The following is an 18,918-nucleotide window of genomic DNA, read 5'->3' as shown; positions in this document are numbered from 1 at the left end:
ATTTTTTTCATATGTACTTCAGTACAACCCGAACCTCAGTTTATTGAATCTGAGGATGCAGAACCACAGATATCGAGGGAAAACTGCAAACTTATAGGCAGATTTTCAACTGCATGGAGGGTTGACGTCCCTGAATCCCATATTGTTCAAAGGTCAACTATATATATCTGGAGATAAATAAATATATATCAAATATATATATGATCTTACATATACATAGGAAATAAATATAAGTGCATATATTTCTGTGTACATATATGTATATCTATACCTCCTACGCATGTATCTCCTACACATTTATGTGTGTATATGTGCATATATTCTGTACATACTATCAAAATGATATCCACTATTTATAAAATGTGTTCTTTTTATCAAAGGTCTTCGTGATGTCACATCAACAAAGTATAAATCACTGTATTATACATTTCAACACTTTCAAGAACTAACCAAATCCGTAGCCTCTGCACTCAAATTTGACAGAGATCTTGCTAATGCAGATTGGAACATAGTTGAGAAAACAATTATACTTCAAAACCCATATGCAGTAAGCAAGTAGTATTTTTTAAAGTAATGTCTTCTGTTTATTCCTTCAAAGTGGATATGATTCATCATAAGTATGAATGTTATAAATGTTAATTCAGAATTCTTAGGGAATTTTATGATCACTGTGAGACAAAGTAGAAGTGACAACCCTTTTGGGTATATGAAAGTGAAAAGTGAGTGTTAATTGCTCAGTCATGTCCAACTCTTTGCAACCCCATAGACTGTAGCCTACCAGGCTCCTCTGTCCATGGGATTCTCCAAGCAAGAATACTGGAGTAGGTAGCCATTCCCTTCTCCGTGGGATCTTCCCTACCTAAGGATAGAACCTGGGTCTCCTGCATTGGAAGGCAGATTCTTTACTGTCTGAGCTAGCAGGGAAGACTCCCCCCTCCCAACACACACTTTGAGTATATAGCAAATGTGTATTGTTTTCCCAGTAGTCATGTATGGATGTGAGAGTTGGACTATAAAGAAAGCTGAGCTCTGAAGAATTGATACTTTTGAACTGTGGTGTTGGAGAAGACTCTTGAAAGTCCCTTGGACTGAAGGAGAGCAAACCAGTTAATCCTAAAGGAAATCAGTCCTGAATATTCATTAGAAGGAATGATGCTGAAGCTGAAGCTCCAATACTTTGGCCACCTGATGAGAAGAACTGACTGATCAGAAAAGACCCAGATGCTGGGAAAGATTGAAGGAAGGAGGAGAAGAGGCATACAGAGGATGAGATGCCTGGATGGCATCACTAACTCGATGGACATGAGTTTGAGCAAGCTCTGAGAGTTGGTGATGGACAGGGAAGCCTGGCATGCTGCAGTCCATGCGGTTGCAAAGAGTCAGACACAGCTGAGTGACTGAACTGAACTGAATATTGTAAATTCAAAAGAAAGAATAGTATATTAGAGCTACTTTAAAAAGATAGTATAAAAAGAAAAGAGTGAGCTTTAGAAAACAGCTAGATTTTTTTTGCTAGACTGAGGATGGACAGCATTTATTCAGTATTTATTTAGGCTATTATATATTGAAGTACTTGCTAAGCCTTGGTTTATGGTTACTGTTACATTTTTATCATAAAATAGAATTAAAAGCTAGTATCACAGAGAGTCAGACACGACTGAGTAACTAACACACACACACACACACATCATAAGATATAGATATCATGAAATATCACCTCCTGCTTCTGAGACATACTTTAGAATCTCCATGGTCAGACTTCTTATTCATATATGAGAACATAATTCATCAGCAGTCATGACTACTGGAGGAATAATAAAAGTTGTCCTGTGATCTGCTCATTGCTTTTTCTGGTTTGTCATTGCCTATCGTGTCCAATTTTCTTTTTTTTTTTTTAATTTTTAATTTAATAATTTTAAAACATGCGTGTCCAATTTTCACTGCTATTTTTCTGCATCACACAATATGAGGGGACAACTGCTAAGAGTGTGGACATAATTGGTTGCTATGAAATAGGATTTGCAAAACTCCATTTTATATCCTGTAAGAGGTGCTTGAGGCTTCAGATGGAGGTCCAGAATCAAGTCCTATGTTTGCGGAAATATTGATAGGATTTCTGGTTAAGAAAAGTACCAAATCTAAGGATTTTTTTTATAGTAGTTCTCAGTATCTAACTCTGGCCTTTTGCTAACCTGGCTGCATTAGAATCACCTGGAAAGCTTATTCAAAATATGGAATCCCTGCTGGTTCAGCGGTAATGAATCTGCCCACAATGCAGGAGACCACCTGCTGATGCAGGAGACTCTGGTTCGATCCCTGGGTGGGGAAGATCCCCTGGAGAAGGAAATGGCAACCCACTCCAGTATTCTTTCCTGGGAAATCCCATGGACAGAGGAGCCTGGTGGGCTACAATCCATGTGATCGCAAAGAGTCAGATATGACTGTAGTGACAGAGCACATAGCCTTGATTTCCCAACCTCTGTCCAGGAGGTTCTGATGCAGTTGGTCTGAGGAATATGTATTTTTAATCCATTTACCTACCTAATTCTAATGCAAACTCAAAGTTAAGGTCAAACTCTGGTATTTGATCTGTTTCAGAAGGCAGATAAATAAACAACTACGTTCTCTTCTTTATGATGCAGAGATGAGAGATATTCTAGTATTATAGATAGAATGTTGGCCTTGGACTCAGAAAACCTGGGTTCATATCTTAGTTTTGTTACTTAATAAATAGCTTTGTGATTTTTTATAAAAGGTGTATTTTATCTAAGCTTCAACTTTTCTCGTCTATAAAATGGAGGTATCCATATTCCCATCTCCTAACAGCCACATTCACTTGTTATCCTACTGTGAGTGGTTAGTTTCAAGTGTTGTCACACTTTAGCTGTAGCAGAATCATGGAATGTGTTTAAAAAACACAGGACAGTTTCTGCTTCAGCAGATCTGTGGCAGGCTTTGAGAATGTGCCTTTCTAACAGTACCCAGGTGATGCTACAGAGCTGGGGTACCACACTTTCAGAACCAGTGGTTTAAAGTGTGATAAAAAATGTAGTCGTTTTTGTAAGGTAAAGATATGATCTAATTCTTTCCCCAACAAACTGGCAATTATTTAGCCTTCTAGATGACTGTGTAAGTGCAAAACTCATCTGAACATTTTTATGTAACTAGCAGATTTTCTGTGAGTTCTTAAACCAAACTGGTATTTGAATTTCTTGAGGTTTATGCTAAATGATACATTAATGTCCATGTACTATTATTTGGTTTTGATCTGTATTTTATTTAGTTGGGCCAAGGAGAAACAAAAGAACATCAAAAAGTGAAATGTCAACACTGCAACAAGGAAATAGATGATAACCTCAACATTGAAGCAATGGAGTTGGCCAACAGACGTCTCTTGTCAGCACAAATAGTCAGTATTTTATTACCCATTTTTAAAAATTATTGGCCTGTTGTTTATATCACTTGCAAATTTTTTTCCATTCAGTACATTTTTTCATTTTGTCAATGGTTTCCTTTGCTGTGCAAAAGCTTTTAAGTTTAAATTAGGTCCCATTTGTTTATTTTTGTTTTTGCCTTTGGACAGAGACCCCAAAATGTTGCTACAATTTATGTCAAAGAGTGTACTGCCTGTGTTTTCTTCTAGGAGTTCTGTGGTTTCCAGTCTTACATTTAGGCCTTTAATTTTGAATTTATTTTTGTATTTTATCTATGGTGTGATAAAATGTTCTAATCTCATCCTTCAACATACAGCTGTCCAGCTTCCTTAGCACCTCTTATCTTAGACACTGTCTTTTCCCCAATCTTGCCTCCTTTGTCATAGATTAATTGACCATAGGTGCATAGGTTTATTTCTGGGGTCTCTACTCTGTTTCTTTGATTTACTTGTCTGTTTTTTGTGCCGGTACTATACGAAAAATTTAAGTTATTAGCTAAAATTATACTTAAATTGAAGAAAGTAGGGAAAACCACTAGACCATTCAGGTATGACCTAAATCAAATCCCTTATGATTATACAGTGGAAGTGAGAAATAGATTTAAGGGCCTAGATGTGATAGATAGAGTGCCTGATGAACTGTGGAATGAGGTTCGTGACATTGTACAGGAGACAGGGATCAAGACCGTCCCCATGGAAAAGAAATGCAAAGAAGCAAAATGGCTGTCTGGGGAGGCCTTACAAATAGCTGTGAAAAGAAGAGAAGTGAAAAGCAAAGGAGAAAAGGAAAGATATAAGCATGTGAATGCAGAGTTCCAAAGAATATCAAGAAGAGATAAGAAAGCCTTCTTCAGCGATCAATGCAAAGAAATAGAGGAAAACAACAGAATGGGAAAGACTAGGGATCCCTTCAAGAAAATCAGAGATACCAAAGGAATATTTCATACAAAGATAGGCTTCATAAAGAACAGAAATGATATGGACCTAACAGAAGCAGAAGATATTAAGAAGAGATGGCAAGAATACACAGAAGAACTGTACAAAAAAGATCTTCACGACCCAGATAATCATGATAGTGTGATCACTCACCTAGAGCCAGACATCCTGGAATGTGAAGTCAAGTGGGCCTTAGAAAGCATCACTACGAACAAAGCTAGTGGAGGTGATGGAATTCCAATTGAGCTATTCCAAATCCTGAAAGATGATGCTGTGAAAGTGCTGCACTCAACATGCCAGCAAATTTGGAAAACTCAGCAGTGGCCACAGGACTGGAAAAGTCAGTTTTCATTCCAATCCCAAAGAAAGGCAATGCCAAAGAATGCTCAAACTACTGCACAATTGCACTCATCTCACACGCTAGTAAAGTAATGCTCAACATTCTCCAAGCCAGGCTTCAGCAATATGTGAACCGTGAACTTTCAGATATTCAAGCTGGTTTTAGAAAAGGCAGAGGAACCAGAGATCAAATTGGCAACATCCACTGGATCATGGAAAAAGCAAGAGAGTTCTAGAAAAGCATCTGTTTCTGCTTTATTGACTATGCCAAAGCCTTTGACTGTGTGGATCACAATAAACTGTGGAAAATTCTGAAAGAGATGGGAATACCAGACCACCTGATCTGCCTCTTGAGAAATTTGTATGCAGGTCAGGAAGCAACAGTTAGAACTGGACATGGAACAACAGACTGGTTCTAAGTAGGAAAAGAAATTCGTCAAGGCTGTATATTGTCACCCTGCTTATTTAACTTCTATGCAGAGTACATCATGAGAAACGCTGGATTGGAAGAAACACAAGCTGGAATCAAGATTGCCGGGAGAAATATCAATAACCTCAGATATGCAGATGACACCACCCTTATGGCAGAAAGTGAAGAGGAACTAAAAAGCCTCTTGATGAAAGTGAAAGTGGAGAGTGAAAAAGTTGGCTTAAAGCTCAACATTCAGAAAACGAAGATCATGGCATCCAGTCCCATCACTTCATGGGAAATAGACGGGGAAACAGTGGAAACAGTGTCAGACTTTATTGTTCTGGGCTCCAAAATCACTACAGATGGTGACTGCAGTCATGAAATTAAAAGACGCTTACTCCTTGGAGGGAAAGTTATGACCAACCTAGATAGCATATTCAAAAGCAGAGACATTACTTTACCAACGAAGGTCCATCTAGTCAAGGTACGGTTTTTCCAATGGTCATGTATGGATGTGAGAGTTGGACTGTGAAGAAAGCTGAGCGCCAAAGAATTGATGCTTTTGAACTGTGGTGTTGGAGAAGACTCTTGAGAGTCCCTTGGACTGCAAGGACATCCAACCAGTCCATTCTGAAGAAGATCAGCCCTGGGATTTCTTTGGAAGGAATGATGCTAAAGCTGAAACTCCAGTACTTTGGCCACCTCATGTGAAGAGTTGACTCATTGGAAAAGACTCTGATGCTGGGAGGGATTGGGGGCAGGAGGAGAAGGGGACGACAGAGGATGAGATGGCTGGATGGCATAACCGACTCGATGGATGTGAGTCTGAGTGAACTCTGGGAGTTGGTGATGGACAGGGAGGCCTGGCGTGCTGCGATTCATGGGGTCGCAAAGAGTCGGACACGACTGAGCGACTGATCTGATCTGATACTGAAAACTTTCTCCCTTGTTTAATACATCTTGGTTATGCTCACCTGCACAGTTTAATAGATAGTTTACAAAGGTAAAGGGAAGTTCAGCATTGTCTTAGGAATTTGTTTCACTGCAAAAAGAAAAGGGGAAAAAATCCACTCAAATTAGCTTAAGCATAAGGTGTTTTATTTTGAGGAAAATATAGTATTCAGGAACCCTTAAAATCAATGCAGGAGACTCCATTTTGAGTCTTGCTTTCGTTATTAATATGATATGCGGCTCAGAACTTATTCTTTTTTCTTTATTTTCCCCATCTGTAGAAGGAGAAACATGCTACCCAAATGACCTCTTAGATTCCCCCTCCTGTGATATCCTGTGTTTTCTATAATACATGCTTTCTGTATCTTTTTGATTTATTCCCATTAATTTTTTCCCCTATTTCTACTATTACATCTTCATTGATTTTGTGCTGTTAAGTCTTAATCCAGAAGTCCTATTTTCAAAGTGCATTGAGTCTCTCTGTTCTATTCTCCAGATCCTCATCTCACCTTGTACATTTTTAGTCCTTCTTTGTACTAGATGTATTTTCACGTGTATCTTGGCTTGTTGATTTGATTTCTGCAATCTCCATTCTAATAGTCACTGCTCCCAACAGTTGGCTATTATAGTTTTCAAAGCTTTGAGAGTTCTTTGTTTAAATCTCAGCCAGTTCAGGTTAATGGGAGCAATATCTCCTCCGCTCCTGTACATGTGAAGAGGGAACATAGCATGGCAAGATGGTGGCAAAGGACAGACAGCACAGTATAGTCGGAGGAAGGGAGGACAGGCTTTCAGTTCAGAAAGAACTGAGTTTCTAATATGGTCTTGAGAAAACTGCTTAACTCCTTGAGGATTCTCATCTTTCTCATCTATCAAATACAGATTTGAATGCCTTCATCATAAAGCTGTTGCAAGAATTAAATAATTTTATGTAAAGCAAAAATTATCACGTTAATCCAATAGTATATTAGGGAGCTCATAGATGGCAGTTATTTTTAGGAATCAGCCATTCTCTAAATTCTTACAAATTGGTACGAATGATCATTTAAGAATTAACATTTTTCTAGTATTGAACTGGTCAATTACTTGTGTTGCTAAGCTTTCATGAGTTCCATATTACTTTAAGCTTTCTTATTTTCCCTACAGACTGCAGTGTTTGTCTTTGAGAATACTGAAAATATTTTACATTTACATTATTTTATAGGTATTTTAATGAAGTTTAAGAAGAAATGATCCTCTATTGAATTCTCGTTATTATGGACAACTAGCTTGTTGATCTTTCATCCTAAAATTTAGTTCTATCCCTTCCTAGTATCCTCCAAGAGCAAAACATGCTTCAATATTCATAGATTGTGCAAACAGAATGTCTTCTACGGAACCGGGAATCTTTAGTCATATCTTACGTTCCAAATCAGGAAGTAGATTCTCAACAGTGCTCAGCACACAGAAGCTGAGTGGGCTCTCAGTATATGGCCCAAATAAATGAATGAATGAATGTATTTTGCACCATAGCAGCAGGTCATCTCATGCTGGGAATAGATTGGAGACAAGAGAGTTCTGTTGTCAAAATATTTGGCTAAGTGAAGTTAAAGAAAGACATAAACTAGGATCCCTTACTGTAAAACTTCTCAGAGGCTTTAAAATTCAAATATGTATTATAAACTTCTAAGGTGGGGGTAGTTTGCAGCAGTTCCCATGCTTATTTGGCCACAGAACTCCACTTATTTTTGAAAATGTAATTAACATCTATCAGGAACCTAGTTTCTTGCATAATCTATTTCACTCCACACAAAGCTCAGATGTACCTTCTGCACTGACCTCATGGTCTAGACTCCACTGAAAAAAATTTTTTTAATAAAGATACTGTTATTTTGGGGTTTTGACTTCTCTTTCATAGATTATTTTTCCATAAATTGTCACTCTGATCCATATTATATAACAATTTGGTTCAACATTCCTTTTAGGCGAGCTACCAGAGACAATACAGGAGTGAGACTCTGTCCCAGAGCGCAATCCAGGTGCTGGTAGGTGCAGCAGGAAGCTTTGGAGAGAAGATGGTAGAGTAAGTATGATTTCAAGAGAAAGCTTTATTCTAAGCCACTGCATTTAGGAAATTGTGCGAGTGAGTTTCCGCTTTTGTCTGGTAATCTGAGATCATCCAATATGATGCGTTCGAGCCACTGCCTGTTCTCCATTCCACCAGCAGGCCAAGCCACCTGCTTCCAGTTTCCCAGACTTGCTCCACTCACTCACACCTCTATGCATTTGAACAAGCTGCTCCTCTGACTGATACTTTCTCTTTCTCCTTTTGTCCCCCTCCTAAAGCTAAGCTGTTGTAAACCACTCTTCTTTTAGACACCTAGCTGAGGTCAAAGACTTCCTTCAACCCTCCAGGCACATCTTCCCAATGCACACCCTCTTTTGACATATTTATATTGATTTCTTTGGATGTGAGCCTCCACAGCCAGCAGTGAGTTCCTGAGTCAGCGTATTAGTGAGTGCCCTCGGATCATCCCCTGAGGAAGGAGGAAGACTACATGGTTGGGCAGAGGGAAGAGTTAAACTGCGGTGCAGCTGCAGTAGTGACCACCCCAAACCCAGACATTCCTTCTTGTTCTAGATCTCTCTTCTGGTACCATGAACACCAAAATTTCCTGCTCATATGGTCCTAGGATTGCTTGGACCTTTCCCCTAGATCATCATCTTACAAGCAAACCAGATCTTTGGTGTCCACTCCTCAAAACCTAAGATGTGGCAGCCTGGTGTCTACTCACATACACTGGCTTGAGGTTTGTTGTTGTTCAGTCACCCAACTCTTTGCAACCCCATGGACTGCAGTACGCCAAGCCTCCCTGTCCTTCACCATCTCCTGAAGTTTGCCCAAGTTCATGTCCATTGCATCAATGATGCCATTCAACCATCTCATCTTATGATGCCCTCTTCTTCTGCCCTCAATATTTCCCAGAAATAGGGACTTTTCCAATGAGTTGGCTGTTTGCATCAGGTGACCAGACTACTGGAGCTTCAGCTTCAGCATTAGTCCTTCCGATGAGTATTCAGGGTCGATTTCCCTTAAGATTGACTGGTTTGCTTTCCTCGCTGTCCAAAGGACTTTCAGATGTCTTCAGCACCACAGTTGAAAGCATCAGTTCTTTAGCATTCTTTGGGCTTGAGGTTTAGTAGTGAGAGATAAAGCCCTGTGTGGGAAGAGAAGCAACCAGACACTGGGGTATGTTCCCATTGCAGTGCAAGTACAGATTGTCAAAGAGCCTAAGAGTTTTAATTTCAAGCCTAGCCATACAAATCATTATCACATTATATTTCCATATATGATACAAGAGCCCCAACCTACCTTCTTGCTCTGGGCCCCTCCAGAAACTTAGGGGACCTGATGGATGTTAGTGAAGTAGAAGGAGAGGGCTGGGCAGAAGTGATCAATTTAAAACAGAGTCATACTTTAAAGACAGACGCATTGTGTACAGCAAAATTTTTAAATGAATGGAAAATGACACCTGAAAGTGTTATCACTGCATTGTCCAGGAGAGGTTAACATGTATGGAACACATATAAAACAGTATAGGGCAGTTCAGTCCACTCCCTTGATTTTTCCTCTTAAAATCCACAAAGGCAGAATCAGCATCTGCCTCTGAGGGCCCAGAGTAAATGGATACAAAAAGGAGGTAAATTGTGGGGAAAGGGGGTTAAGGGTTGAAATGGTTCATAGTAGACAACAAAGGCAAATTTTGAAATGTATTACATTTTCATTTGGACATATATGAGATAAATATTGAATCCTAAATGTGTGCAAAACTATATGCCAGCCCTGGGAATATTGAGATCAGTGAAATGGCTTTCAAATCAGAGCAGAAGTTTCTCTTAATTACTCTTAAGTTCAGTACTTGCTTCTTTGCTGGGCTGCCTTGGAGCTGATTCTACCATTTGCTGATTATTCCTATCTGTAACCCCATGCGTTGAGGGTGTCCTGTGACAAGGAAACAAGTCTAAAGATAAAAAGAGTAGGGAGTTTAAACAGAGGTTCCAGGACCTGTACTAAGCACCTGTGTAACTACCTAATAAACAATACTCTGAATAGAGATTATGTTTATGGTCTTATGTCACATACAGTTTTAAATATATTACATGTATTACCCTTTCAAGGTGGTAAAAATCCTATAAGCGCTATTGTTACCTTTATTTTGCAAATGGGGAAAGTGAGGCACAGGGAGATTAAATAATTTACCCAAGGTTATTTGACTAATTAATTACAGAGCCCAGATTCAAAGCCAGGCTATCTCACTATCCAGTTAAAGAGATCATACTGTTTTCCTAAATCAAGTCTAAACAGTGAACATGTTTAGAGCATATCGAATAGGAACCCAGGAGCCTGATATACACGATAGTTTAGTCTGTTAAAATATCACATGCACTGATATCACAGAATTTTAGGATTCACAGGAACTTGTGAAATGATCACATCTTAACTTAGACATTAATTGGGGTTTCCTGGTTTCCCAGGACTATATTAAACGGCCCCTGTGTGGATCCAGAGTGCCCTTCTCTTTATTACCTGTGCAGGACACTTACTACACTTAACTGCAACTGTCGTTGGCATATTTTTACTCCACTAGTCTTCAGAAGTCTTGCAAACAGAGTCGCAATTTTTTTTAATTTTTTAATTAAATTTTTTTAATGGTTTACCCCATGCATTTATCAAGCATAATAGATGCTCAATCAAATATTTTAACAACCAGAACTGAATCAAGTCATATATACATTCATGATTTTCCATTGTTATATTAATCACATAAAACAGATTAACTTCCTTCTTTTTAATTATGTCAGTATCTCTGTAACAGAGAAATTGCCCACCTTTTAGGGTAAGAACATTATAATCTATAGGAAAAACAAGACCTTCCTTTGAACTTAAGTCACCAATGCCCTTCTATTAAGCTGCATTTTAAGGTAGGGCCTCACACCCGGGGATGGAGCCCTAACCTCCTTCTGATGAAGAGTAAGACCTAAATGTAGCGCACAGATCTGAGCTGTCTCAAAAAAAAAAAAAAACAACAACAACAGAAAAAACCTACCGGCAACTTGGGGACAAATGTCTTTGATGGGTTTATGAGCACCAAGTCTTCCAAGTAACCATTTTTACTTTTACTTCACCACTGGTATTTCCCCCATAAATTCCCTGATTACTTGCCCAGAAGGTGAAAGAAAAGAGATGGGGGGATATGTGAGGTGGGCCGGATGCCTCCTGTAGACGTTCTCGTTTAATTTTCCCAGGCTGGCATTAGTCGTCTTACCTGCATTCTACAGATCAAACAAGTTAGTGAGGTATTTAGTTCATTGGCACCCAGATAGTGGAGGGTCCAACATGAAAACCCATATATATTTGAATCCCAAGTATTTTAATCATGGTGTGCTTTCTCTTCCTGAAATATGACTTCTCTATTTTGAACCACTTTTTTATACTCTGATTAATAAACCAATTTTTATTGAACCTTTTTTTTATACTCTGATTAATAAACCAATTTTTATTGAACCTTTTTTATACTCTCTGATTAATATTGAACCATTTTTATACTCTCTAGTTAATAAGTGAATTTTTATACTCTCTAATTAATTAATTAAAGCTCCACAACCTAACTTCACAGTTATATAATCCACCTTTATCAACATCTTTGTGACTTGGATCTATGCCTATGAAAGTGTCTCACTTCCTGTCATCACAGAACAAAATAGTTTTCCTGCTTTCTGATAATTCTGCATTAAACTTATCTCAAAAATTTTAAAGCATGTTTAAAGATTTCTTCTTCCTTTTTTCAGGTATATGAATGCTGAGACAATAAAGAATTATTCTGAAAGCAAAAAAATTCTTGTCTTTACAAGAAAAGTATTGCTCAATTGGGTGTATAATACAAAAAAGGAAAAAGGGATCCCATCAAGGTCAGTGCTTTTAAACCTTACTAGACATGTTATTATATTCATTTGCCATTTCTTTTTCATTTATTTTTTTAAATTTATATCCTGGATACTTTGTAAAATATTTTGAGGTAGTTTACAACTAAGTTGTTTATATATATATATACAAAAGTTACCTAAAGAAAAAAGATACAGTGTAATAACTTTTATTATAGATGTAAATTTCATACAAGATTAAACATTAAACATTTTATAGTGTACCATTCAGTGTTATTTAGGACATCTGCAAAATTGGACAACCATTTCCTCTATCAAGTTTCATAGCATTTCAATTGCCCCAAATGTGAACCCAGTACCCATTAAGCAGACACTCCCCATTCACTCTTCTCCCCAACTGCTGGAGAGCACTAGTCTGCTTTCTGTCTCTATGAATTTACCTATTCAACTGTTTCATATAGATATACAACATAACACCTTTGGTTTCTGTATTCTTTCACTCAGCATAAGGTTTCTTCCATATTGTAGCATCAGTAGCATAAGGCTCATCTACTTCATAGCAATAACAATACTTTATTTCTTCTGATGGCTGAATAATAACAGTCCATTGTATGCAAGTGCTGTTTTTTCTTTATCCATTCTTTGGTTGATGGATAGTTGAGTTATTTTCACCCTTTGACTATTGTAAACAGTACTCCTCTGAATATTTATTGTAAACAGTGCTCCTATGCTCCTATGTACAGTTATTTTTTTGAATTCTTGCTTTCCATCTTTTGGGTATGCACCTAGGAGGAAAATTGGTGGATCCTATGAAAATAAAAATTATTGAATTAATTTATTGAGGAAACACCAAATTGTTTTCCACAGTTGCTAGATAACTGTGAAATCAGGAAATGTGAGTCCATCTACCTTACTTTTCCTTTTCAAGATTGGTATAGCTATTCCTATAGCTATACCAATTGGTATAGCTATTGGTATAGCTATAGGAAACTATTCATAGAAGAACTGTACAGAAAAGAGCTTCATGACCAAGATAATAACGATGGTATGATCACTCACCTAGAGCCAGACATCCTGGAATGTGAAGTCAAGTGGGCCTTAGAAAGCATCACTACGAACAAAGCTAGTGGAAGTGATGGAATTCCAGTTGAGCTATTCCAAATCCTGAAAGATGATGCTGTGAAAGTGCTGCACTCAATATGCCAGCACATTTGGAAAACTCAGCAGTGGCCACAGGACTGGAAAAGGTCAGTTTTCATTCCAATCCCAAAGAAAGGCAATGCCAAAGAATGCTCAAACTACTGCACAATTGCACTCATCTCACACGCTAGTAAAGTAATGCTCAACATTCTCCAAGCCAGGCTTCAGCAATACATGAACCGTGAACTTCCAGATGTTCAAGCTGGTTTAGAAAAGGCAGAGGAACCAGAGATCAAATTGGCAACATCCTCTGGATCATGGAAAAAGCAAGAGAGTTCCAGAAAAACATCTATTTCTGCTTTATTGACTATGTCAAAGCCTTTGACTGTGTGGATCACAATAAACTGTGGAAAATTCTGAAAGAGATGGGAATACCAGACCACCTGACCTGCCTCTTGAGAAATTTGTATGCAGGTCAGGAAGCAACAGTTAGAACTGGACATGGAACAACAGACTGGTTCCAAATAGGAAAAGGAGTATGTCAAGGCTGTATATTGTCACCCTGCTTATTTAACTTATATGCAGAGTACATCATGAGAAACGCTGGGCTGGAAGAAGCACAAGCTGGAATCAAGACTGTAAGGGGAAATATCAATAACCTCAGATATGCAGATGACATCACCCTTATGGCAGAAAGTGAAGAGGAACTAAAAAGCCTCTTGATGAAATTGAAAGAGGAGAGTGAAAAAGTTGGCTTAAAGCTCAACATTCAGAAAACAAAGATCATGGCATCTGGTCCCATCACTTCATGGGAAATAGATGGAGAAACAGTGGAAACAGTGTCAGACTTTATTTTTTGGGGCTCCAAAATCACTGCAGATGGTGACTGCAGCCATGAAATTAAAAGACGCTTACTCCTTGGAGGGAAAGTTATGACCAACCTAGATAGCATATTCAAAAGCAGAGACATTAGTTTGCCAACAAAGGTCTGTCTAGTCAAGGCTATGGTTTTTCCTGTGGTCATGTATGGATGTGAGAGTTGGACTGTGAAGAAAGCTGAACGCCGAAGAATCGATGCTTGTGAACTGTGGTGTTGGAGAAGACTCTTGAGAGTCCCTTGGACTGCAAGGAGATCCAACCAATCCATTCTAAAGGAGGTTTCTTTGGAAGGAATGATGCTAAAGCTGAAACTCCAGTACTTTGGCCACCTCATGAGAAGAGTTGACTCATTGGAAAAGACTCTGATGCTGGGAGGGATTGTGGGCAGGAAGAGAAGGGGACAACAGAGGATGAGATGGCTGGATGGCATCACCGACTCAATGGACGTGAGTCTGAGTGAACTCCGGGAGATGGTGATGGACAGGGAGGCCTGGCGTGCTGCAATTCATGGGGTCGCAAAGAGTTGGACATGACTGAGTGACTGAACTGAACTGAACTGATAGCTATTCAGGATTCCTTGCAATTACACATGAACTTTAGGATTAGCTTGCCTTTCATTTGGATTTTCATAAGGATTGCATCTAACTTGTAAATTGTCATGTTAAAATATTAAACTTTCTGATTTATTAAATAGAATGGCTTTTCATTTATTTAGATCTTAATTCCTGTTAGAAATATCTTATAGTTTTCAGTGTACATGTCTTTAGTAAAATTTAATCTTATGTATTTTTATGCTATTTTAAATAAAATTTTGTTCCTAATTTCTTTTTTGTACTGTCCATTTCTCGTGTATAGAAATACAAATCATTTCTGTATATTGATCTTGTATCTTGAAGCTTTGCTGAATTCATTTAATACTTTTAGTTGCTTTTTGTGAATTCTCTAGCATTTTCTATATTTAAGATCCTGTCATTGAGAAATAATTTTACTTCTTCCTTTCCAATTGGGATGTCTTTTTCTTTACTTAGATTCAAGAGAGGTTTTCCTCTTTTCAATAGAAGTATCAATAAATACACAATGGTTCTTTTAAAGCCTTCAATAGTGACTTAAGCTGCAACTATCTGAGTAATTATTTCTGTTGATGTGACAAAGAAATGGAGATCCGAAAAACTAGGATTTATAGTCAATCTACCTTTTAGGCTGTCTCTTAAGTATCATTCATCTCACAGTAGGTAGTAGAGATTCTGGAGTCAGGTGGGTTAATTTAGAATCCTAGTCTTTATTAAATCATTTATTAGCTGAAGGAGCTTTACAGGTCTGTTTTTTCACTTGAAAAATGGGTGAAGTAATATTAATATCTATGTCATATTCTGAAAGCTAACTGACATAGTTAAAGCACTTGATAAAGTAACTGTCACATAGCAGATACCAGTATATGCTAGTTGAGTTCTCCTTTGCCTACCTTACAGGATTGTTGTAAAGATTACATAAATTGTGTGTGTAGAAGCACATAGTCCAGAGAATAACAATAGCTAAGCACTTAAATATTAGCACTTACTGGTAAGCGCTAAATAGTGTTCGATTAAAAATTGAATTCTTTAGCCAATGGATGAAGTAACTATCAAAGATGAACAAGCACACTAGAAAAGAAATAATCATGAAAGTGAATCAGCAGAAATAACAGCAGCAGATTTATATCCCTAAGACTTCAGTTATTAAAATTATCCAATATGGACTATAAGTATTACTGAAATGTTGAAATTAGCAAGTGATGGAATCACAAACATGAGCAAAGTCAATCACCAAAAGAAAATGAATAGAAAAATGGAAAATACATATAGTTCTTAAAATTAAAAATTCAGCTTAAGTTTTCAGAATTAAAAGGTAATACGCTTGTGTGCTTAGTCACTCAGTTGTGTCCCATGTAGTCTTTGTGATCCCATGTAGTCCACCAGGCTCCTCTCTGCATTGAATTTTCCAGGCAAGAATACTGCAGCAGGTTGCCATTTCCTGCTCCAAGGGATCTTTCTGACCCAGGGATGGAACCTACATTTCCTGCATTGGCAGGCAGATTCCTTAGCACTGAGCCACCTGATATATCTAATTGGATGGGATGCAGGTAGAGCTGTACAATGACAATAAATGCAGGGCCTCTGTATCAGTGCCGGGCCTCTGACAGGAGAAGATCAGGACTATGAGATCTGAAGTGGTGACACTTGGGTGGGCAAACCTGAAAATCTTGAACTTCCGCATTCTCGTGAATACCCTGGCTTGACAGAAGTAGCCACCTCTCTTCTGCTGGAGAACAATAACAATAACCTTTTATCACCTTTAAGTGCTGCAAAGACATCATGAGATAAAGCTTAGTTCTTAGTTTCTACCACCTTTCATTGCTTCCATGGTAATTACCCAGGTCGAGTCTCAACATAGCTGGAGGGGAAAATATAGTGGCTGCTTCAGGAAGAGTACAACTTATCAACTGAAAGAATTACAGGACTTGACTGATACCAGTAAATACTAATAGAACATATAAGGGAATGGATCTTGAGGATACTGAACCAGAGAGCTGCAACATAAGGCCAGATTGGGAAGAAATTTATTGGCACAGAGTTCTTAGCCATAATTCAGTTTTCAACATTCTGCTGAGGACATTTGGAGCTGGTGCAATTATATTCCTGATATGGTTCTTGTTTGGAAGAAGAATCTTGATTCTTGGAAAGAAGGTTATGACAAACCAGACAGCATATTAAAAAGCAAAGACAGGACTTCCCTGGTGGTCCAGTGGTTAAGAATTCCACCTGCCAATGCAGGGGACACAGGTTCAGTCCCTGGAGTAGGAAGACTCCACGTGCTACAGGACAACTAAGCCTATGAGCCACAACTACTGAGCCTGCGAGCCCTAGATAGAGCCCATGTTCTGCCACAAGAGAAGCCACTGCAAGGAGAAGCCCAAGCACAGCAACAAAGAGTAGCCACCACTCACCACAATTAGAGAGAGCCTGCATGCAGCAACAAAGACCCAGAGCAGCCAAAAGAAAATAAATAAAATTTTTTAAAAAAAGCAAAGACATCTCTTTGCTGACAAAGGTCTGTATTGTCAAAGCTAAGGTTTTTCCAGTAATCACGTACAGATGTAAGAATTGAATCATAAAGAAGGCTGAATGCCAAAGAATTGATGCATTCAAATAGTGGTGCTGGAGAAGACTCGAGAGTCCCTTAGAGAGCAAGGAGAACAAACTCATCAATCCTAAGGGAAATCAATCCTGAATATTAATTGGAAGGACTAATGCTGAGGCTGAAGCTCCAACACTTTGGCCACCTGATACAAAGAGCCGACGCATTGGAAAAGACCCTGATGCTTGGAAAGATTGAAGGCAAAAGAAGAAGAGGGTGGTAGAGGAGGAATGGCATCACTGATTCAATGGACATGAACTTGGGTGAACTCTGGGAGATGGTAAGGGAAAGAGAGGTCTGGCTTGCTGCAGTCCATGGGGTCTCAAAGAGTCTGACATGACTTAGCGACTGAACAACAACATACCTGATAAGGGGTTAGCATCCAAAATATATAAGGAATTCATACATTGAATAGCAAAAAACAAGCAATCCAATTAAAAATGGTCAGAGGAACTGAATAGACATTTTACCAAAGAGGACATACAAAAGGCCAATACAAACATGAAAAGGTGCTTAGGGAAGTACAAATCAAAATCACAATGAAATATCATCTCATACCTGTTAGAATGCCTATCATCAAAAACAAACAAACAAAAAAAAACAAGAAGTAGTAAGTATTGGCAAGAACATGAAAAAGAGGGAACAATATTACACTGTTGGTAGCAATGTAAACTGGTACAGCCACTTTGGGAAACAGTATGCTGTGCTAAGTCACGTCAGTCGTGTCTGACTCTGTGTGACCCCATAGACGGCAGCCCACCAGGCTCCCCGGTCCCTGGGATTCTCCAGGCAAGAACACTGGAGTGGGTTGCCATTTCCTCCTCCAGTGCATGAAAGTGAAAAATGAAAGTGAAGTCGCTCAGTCATGTCCGACTCTTAGCGACCCCATGGACTCTTCTATCCATGGGATTTTCCAGGCAAGAGTACTGGAGTGGGGTGCGGAGGTTCCTCAAATAATTAAAAATGAAACTACCATATGATCTAGCAGTCCCACTTCTGGGTATATATCCAAAAGAAATAAAAACAACATATCAGAAAGAAATCTGCAATCATATTTTATAGTAACATTATTCACAATAGTTAAGATATAAAAATAAACTAAGTATCCATCAATGGATGAATGGATAAAGAAAATACAGTGGAGAAAGAAGGAATTTTTGTCATTTGTGACAATATGGTTGGATTGTGACAGTTCTATGCTAAATGTAAGTCATACCAAAAAAGACAAATACTGCATGGTATGACTTATATGTTGACTCTAAAAATAAGTAAAATGAAATGAAATAATAGATTTGTAAAAGTCAACTAATAGAAACAGGCATACACACTGAGGAAACCAGAATTGAAAGAGACACGTGTACCCCAATGTTCATCACAGCACTGTTTATAATAGCCAGGACATGGAAGCAACCTAGATGTCCATCAGCAGATGAATGGATAAGAAAGCAGTGGTACATATACACAATGGAGTATTACTCAGCCATTAAAATGAATACATTTGAATCAGTTCTAATGAGGTGGATGAAACTGGAGCCAATTATACAGAGTGAAGTAAGCCAGAAAGAAAAACACCAATACAGTATACTAACGCATATATATGGAATTTAGAAAGATGGTAATGATAACCCTGTATGCGAGACAGCAAAACAGACACAGATGTATAGAACAGTCTTTTGGACTCTGTGGGAGAGGGAGAGGGTGGGATGATTTGGGAGAATGACATTGAAACATG

At 38.4% G+C, this 18,918-nt stretch overlaps 1 protein-coding gene across 2 annotated transcripts in view; it reads left to right on the top strand.

Moving 5' to 3' along the window:
* Positions 1-18,918, top strand: part of SLC9C1 (solute carrier family 9 member C1) — a 114,262-nt gene that overhangs the window by 52,277 nt on the left and 43,067 nt on the right. For both annotated transcript variants that reach the window (XM_059887888.1, XM_024994298.2), the window contains exons 12-15: positions 381-547; positions 3,284-3,409; positions 8,036-8,133; positions 11,901-12,020. In XM_059887888.1, coding sequence (XP_059743871.1) covers positions 381-547; positions 3,284-3,409; positions 8,036-8,133; positions 11,901-12,020 — 511 coding nt within the window. The remainder of the gene's footprint in view (positions 1-380; positions 548-3,283; positions 3,410-8,035; positions 8,134-11,900; positions 12,021-18,918) is intronic.

The sequence above is a fragment of the Bos taurus genome, chromosome 1, assembly GCF_002263795.3.
Source record: "Bos taurus isolate L1 Dominette 01449 registration number 42190680 breed Hereford chromosome 1, ARS-UCD2.0, whole genome shotgun sequence".
NCBI lineage: Eukaryota > Metazoa > Chordata > Mammalia > Artiodactyla > Bovidae > Bos > Bos taurus.
Note: the sequence above shows the minus strand (reverse complement) of the source record. Positions and strands in the feature narration are given on the sequence as shown.